The sequence below is a fragment of the Falco punctatus genome, assembly GCF_963210335.1.
Source record: "Falco punctatus genome assembly, chromosome: 3".
Lineage (NCBI taxonomy): Eukaryota > Metazoa > Chordata > Aves > Falconiformes > Falconidae > Falco > Falco punctatus.
Window position 1 is genome coordinate 61051217 of NC_137582.1, and position 6254 is coordinate 61057470.

Consider the following 6254-nt stretch of genomic DNA (forward strand, 5'->3'; position numbering starts at 1 on the left):
AAAAAAAGGAACCAAACTTTAAATCATCTGCAAATTATATTTCTGCTTCAGTTTACATGGCCATTGTGCCTAGCATGGCAAGCATGTCACAAAAATCTTTGTACAGTTGAGACTCACAAATCTATATCCCAACCCTGTGCTCCTCATACCTTTCATCTTCACCTTCAGTAACTAGAACTTGCCTCAATAGCACCAAGTGGAAAATCTGGGCATGACGTTCAGCCAGCAGTGGTGGGGGAGAAGAAGGTGTTTTCAGTTCCAATGTTCAGGGAACACTCTTTGCATCATTAAATTGAAATTTTGGATTTGATTAGATGAAGAAACCACTCTTCCCTCCACCAGCCCATTTCTCACACTGTTCGAAAGTGTAAGCCCTAAAAAAAAAATGTTTAAATGAATGGACATCTTTATGAATCAAATGGAAATGCTTAATTTACCGATTGTATATTTTTATCTTGATACCTTATTCAATTAGGAAAAGCTTATTGTTTCTAATGAACAAGAAGTTCTACGTGTTCATTATCGAGCGGCAAGAACGCTAGCTAATCAAGCACTACCATTCAGTGCCTGCACGGTTCTGCTGGATGCTGAGGTTTATAATGTGCCTCTGGATGCCCAGGTAAAGAGATGTATTTCAGAGAAAAAGGGTCTTTTTAGCATGACTCAAAAAAGGAGAGTTTAGGGAGAATTCTGTTCCCATGCTGAAATGGTCATTGATCTGTCTGGAATTAAGGTTTTGAGTATTAAAGATTGTTACTTTGATTAGGCCTCATTTGGGTGTACAATAACAAGAGGATATGGGTGTGTATATGCTGGTTTTCTGTTTTGTAGCATGTCTGGTTTTCTTTCATCTCCAGAAGTTATGAGAAGGATAAAATGAGAACATTACTCTGATGATTTTTATGAAAATAGATTTCAGTCATAAACAGAATATTGGAAGCTTACAAATAGAGCTTAAACAATAAAAAAATAATATCAGAAGATCATTTTTGTCCGTCGTCCAGAGTATTGGAATGCAGTAGTATGTGAAGTGATGAGACTGGTTTGGGGGAAATGTTTGGTGGAGATATTTGCATTATACTTTTCTGCTCTGTATAAGGCAGTTGTTGGAACTGCTCCATAAAAAATATGGCCAACAGTGAAATGTTGAACACTACCAGATGAAATTATTTTTTTCAAAATCACCTCAAGCTCCGTAATATCTACATGTGCAGTGTTACCTACACTTTCAATGTTGGTATTTAGTTGTGATTAAACCAGTAAATGAGCAGTATAGTTTATGATCTGCATATCTTTTATGGGCTACCACTCAGAGGTTTGCTGCAGCTGTGTCTCTCATGAGAATACAATGTCATGATGTCAGTGTTTTGTGAACAGGTCTGCTAACTAACAAAAATGGGAACAGCATTCAGGACCTGCTTTAGGGACTGTGAGGACCACATAGTGCAAGGAAGAAATTTGATGGTTTGGATGTAATAAAAGTGTTGATGCATTGGATGTTGGGCATTTTAAAATGAAACACCTGTTTTTCCAACATCTGTGTAATTCTACCTTAGTCCTGGAGCCACTTAAGAGAATTATTACAGCTTCTAGTGTTTCCTCAATCTGTTACGTTTTCCTCATCTTTATAAAGAACTAGAGCTATGCACAAGGTGATTCACCAGGGGACAGCAGTTTATGGAGACTGTATTGTTCTCCCATTTTAAGCTTTATACTGTCAAATTGTATAATCATCGTTTCCTTAGTAAATCTAACTGAAAGGGAAAAAATGAGATTTTTCTCTTCTGTTAGCAGTCCAAATGTCATCGTTAGTTTTGAAGTTCAGAACGTTGTTTGCTTTTTCATGTGCTAATTTAGAGGCCCTGAGTTTTTTAGAAATTTAAGATACATCTGAGTTATGCATGTAAATGCACTTTTATAGTTAAATTTTAAAACTCATTTGAAATAAACTGCTTCTATGTTTGAATTCTGTGAAACAAAAGGAATCCTTCTTTCTTTATTGGGGGAGAAGTTGTGGAGTTCTCCCTCTGTCCTGTCCCGTGTTCCCTCCGCCACCAAGTACTGCAGCTTGTTTGACCATCTATAAAATAGACAGTAGCATTAGTAAAACACCTGTCCTTCCGCCTCAGTACCTCAACAGCTTTGTGTTTCAGTCTGTGGCAATTTTTCCTAGAAAATTATAATACTGCACATAATGTCCTGCACAAAATTAAATATATTTTTTTATTATAACTGAAATCAGTGTTTTCAACTACCAACTTGATGCTTTGATTTAAATTTGCTTCATAGGAAGAATGAAGATGCATAAGAAACCGTTATTTTGTCATATATTCTGTCACTTTTCTGTTACCTCACTAGCAACTCCTTATTTTGTTGTACAGTGAAGAAACATTCTGACAAAACTTTTGTCATATTTGAGCAAATAGCTGGGTAAGACTTGTCAGCTAAGATCTGGTTTATTTTGCAGGAAAATGACCACCTCAGAACTGGTTTTATGGGGTTTGTGGGTCTTTGGAGGCTTGCCTTTATGGCTGCACGTGTTGGGCAGACCTTGAGAACCGCGTTTACAGTCATACGAGGAAGAGAGGAAAAAGGCCCAAGTTTCTGGTGAACAGACTGTTAGCTGGTCACAGCTCACCTAAATGCCTACAGTTGAGGGTTACATGATCAGTGTTGGTGAAGGCTTTTTCTAGAACCAACCTGTTCAGCTGTCCTTGATATCTGAAATCTCAGCTGTTTTCTAGAGATTTCAGGCTTTTCAGGTTTTTTTCCTGTTTTTGCCCATTGTCAGTGGACAAATTCCTGCAGTGTCCTTCTCCCCACATACACACACAAACCTCCCACTCCGCTCCCAAAAAAGAAGTAACGGTAGCTTGTTCTATTTACTGATTATTATTTAAATGTTAAGTTGGCATAGTCCGGTTTTAGGACTATCTACAGAGTATCTGGAGTTTCTCACGATGGGCAGATGTGACATTCTAAATTCTTATTAAATAATTAATTAAAAAAAAACTTTTATTGAGTAGGATATAAGATACGTCTGCTCACTTTTTTAAAATCTCCTTTGGGGAATTTTGGTGGTGGAAATATTTTTTTATTATTACTTTGTGTAGTGGTTAAGTCAGGCTGCTTAAGTTTTCCTTTATTATTGGTTTTGCTTTTCCCTGAGGGAATATCCATTTAATTCGTTACTGAATTTTAAAGAGAACAAAGGTACAGCAATTTTGTGGAAGGATCTGCCTTGTACTGATGAAGACTTTACAGAAAGAATCTTTAAGCCTACTACTTGAAACTTAAAAAATAAAGTACAATAAAAAGCTTGAGGGAATCTGAAAATACCCATTTTTAGTGAGCAGCTGGCTCATAGTGAAAGTGGTGGTCAACATCTATGCTTACATATACCTCGATACTTTGAGCTTATTTTTCCATTTGAAGTATTGCTTATGAAGGTCCTACAAAGTAGGGTTTATGTTTTAAAGTATGTTTAAGTTTGAATCATAAAATGACTTAGACTAAATCTTGTTTTGCAGGCTGATGACAGCAAAACATCAGTGAGGGATCGATTTAATGCAAGACAGTTTATGTCGTGGTTACAGGATGTTGATGATAAGTTTGACAAATTAAAGGTACACTTCTTTGGTTTTCCACTTCAAAAAAACCCCAAAAAACAGCAAACCAAAACTCTAATGTCACTATGAAGATTAGATGAATAAATAGATGAATAAAGAGTGGATTTCTATGCAAAATCATAGGCTGTTGTAGAGGTTTTAGGGGCAACATAAAGGAGAGTCTAGCGGTATAAGAAACTAACATTTGTTGCTATATAGTATAATGGAATAATCTGCAAATTTCTGAATACGTAGTAGGGAAATTACTATCACCATAGAGATTCCTAGATACTCTTTCTGTATTCGAATTCGTAGTGATTTTTTTTTTAAATACTGAAATAACTTCTTTCTCAATTTTAAAACAGACGTGCCTTTTGATGAGGCAGCAGCATGAAGCAGCAGCTTTAAATGCGGTACAAAGACTGGAGTGGCAGCTTAAACTACAAGAAATTGATCCTGCTACGTACAAATCTCTCAGCATTTATGAAATTCAGGAGTTTTATGTTCCTCTTGTGGATGTTAATGATGACTTTGAATTGACGCCAATATGACAACCAGCATCTTCTGTCTCACCCCTTTCCCTTGGACAACTAGAGATTGAGGTGCAGTGATACATAAAGGTATTTTTCTTTTAAGACAGAGCGCTTAATTCTGTGGAATGCTACCTTTCTCAATAATTGACGTGTTCCTTCAGAGAAGCATGGCACAGGCTCTTGTTCAAACACAGAAGATGGATGCTAATTTTAAAGTCAGTTTCCCAGTAACTGCCATTACCCATATTTTAAAATTGCCTGTAGCTTTAGAGCTTACTGCTCAAAAAGATGACGAAACATGGTGAGTTAACAGTGCTGGAAGCTGTTAACAACTAAAACAGCCACCAAAAAACAAATGACACTTAAAATCTGCTATAAAGCTTCGTATTATGAAACTTCAGTAACAGTTGAACTCCCACAGAAAAGTGATGAAAAAGCCTGTGGAAGAAAATGTAAGACTTGGAGGAAAATAGTCTATTAATCTTATTACATTTTGTAAATTACTGTACAGTTTTCTTCTTGGAAAAAGATGTAATATTGTCTTCATTTTTGAATAATTTATTTTATACATATTGTGCAAATGTAAATAGTCTTGTAATTAATGTTCAAACTTGTATAAAAATAGATATTTTAACTGTAAAACTGTTTTTTGTCTAATGTTTTATTGGACCAAAGTTGTAGTTTTTATTAAGTGTAGCGTGTTCCTGGTTGGCAGTTCTTTTTTTGTATGGCATGTGTTTGATTTAGCTGCTTGTTTCATCACCATAACTGTAAAAGAATTGAAACTGAACTGTATTGCATGCTTCACAGAACTCTTAACTCCTTTACTCCAATAACTGATACCTAAACTGTAATATGTACAAAATCATATTTCATATTAGTCAGCTATTGTAATGCCATACCTATGACTTACTATACCGAAACTATTTTTGTGTAAAACAAAAAAAACCCCTCTTGCTCTTATATGGTGGTCTCGTAATAGAGCCTATTTTTTCCAACAAAATGCCTTTGAATTAAAATTCTTAAATTGTATATTGTCTATTTTAATATTAATCTATAGAAGGATATGTAAATAGTTGTAAATATAATGTTTAATAAATTTTATTGGTCATGTTATTACTTGGAATTTCTTAATATTGTAACACTTGATAATATCAAATTGTAGTATTCCTGAAATATTATGTAAGGAGGCTCAATGAAAAACTAGAAAAAACTCCTGTGTTGTGAAATTTAATGCTTTTTTATTCTTAGTACTGTTAATGAGCAGACAGTTAATTATTGATGAGTTAGGAGGTTACAGGTATTCATGAAAAAGATGTTACCCTCTAGTCTGTAAATTATTCAAGAATGCTTGGGGTCAGATGTCTGTGAAGTTACTTCTGAAAGAAACAGGGCTTAGGCAAGAGACCCTGTTACCCAGAAACAGGATTTAAAGTACTTGGTCCAAGCTGATTTTTAATTTTTTTTAATTACTAAGTGAACTACTACAGAGTACTCTATTCCTTATGCTTATGTGTGAGTGCCCAGGGTGTCTTCCGTGTGATGGAGAGCAAACGAGCATGGAACAAGGGACTGTATGGGCAGGAGGTTCCTGCCCCTGTGCACGTAGCTGCTAGTTCCAGTCCAGAATAAAGTAACAGTAACTCAAGCACAGTAAAACCCATTAACATGTAGTTCCTGCCCTGTAACTTTTTTCTTCCACTTTTATTAGGTGCCTGTGGAAGGAGTAGTTGTGCCTGCTCTTATGTAGGAATATCTTCCTGACATCGCTCAGAATTGAAGATGTACCTGAGGAAAATGCAAATGTGATAGTCTCCTGAAAGTAAAATATTCTTCTGAATGTAGCTGTAGAATTTCAAAATAATGCAGAAATCTGTATTAATCTGCTTCAAATCCCAAGGAAAAAAAATGGATAAAGCTACAAGGTGTTAACAACTAGTAAGTGGGTACGACTTTACTTATCAGATACTTAAGAGTAATATAACATACATATCTGGAAGTGGGCGAACCCGTAACAGACTTTGAAGTACAGGATGTGGCTAGTTAAGGGTATTGCATAACCAACAGAAGAGATAAACTGGGTCGCAGGAGTGTTGGCTGTGTTAGAAAAGAA

At 35.7% G+C, this 6254-nt stretch overlaps 1 protein-coding gene across 4 annotated transcripts in view; it reads left to right on the top strand.

Annotated features, from left to right (window-relative positions):
* Positions 1-6070, top strand: part of ANKRD12 (ankyrin repeat domain 12) — a 66726-nt gene extending 60656 nt beyond the window's left edge. For 3 of the 4 annotated variants that reach the window (XM_080378956.1, XM_080378957.1, XM_080378958.1), the window contains 3 exons: positions 476-619; positions 3531-3626; positions 3974-5257. In XM_080378956.1, coding sequence (XP_080235082.1) covers positions 476-619; positions 3531-3626; positions 3974-4159 — 426 coding nt within the window. In that variant the 3' untranslated portion in view covers positions 4160-5257. Of the gene's footprint in view, positions 1-475; positions 620-3530; positions 3627-3973; positions 5258-5852 lie in introns of those variants that run through there. The other variant, XR_013926686.1, reaches the window with a different exon arrangement.
* Positions 6071-6254: the final 184 nt, after the last annotated feature.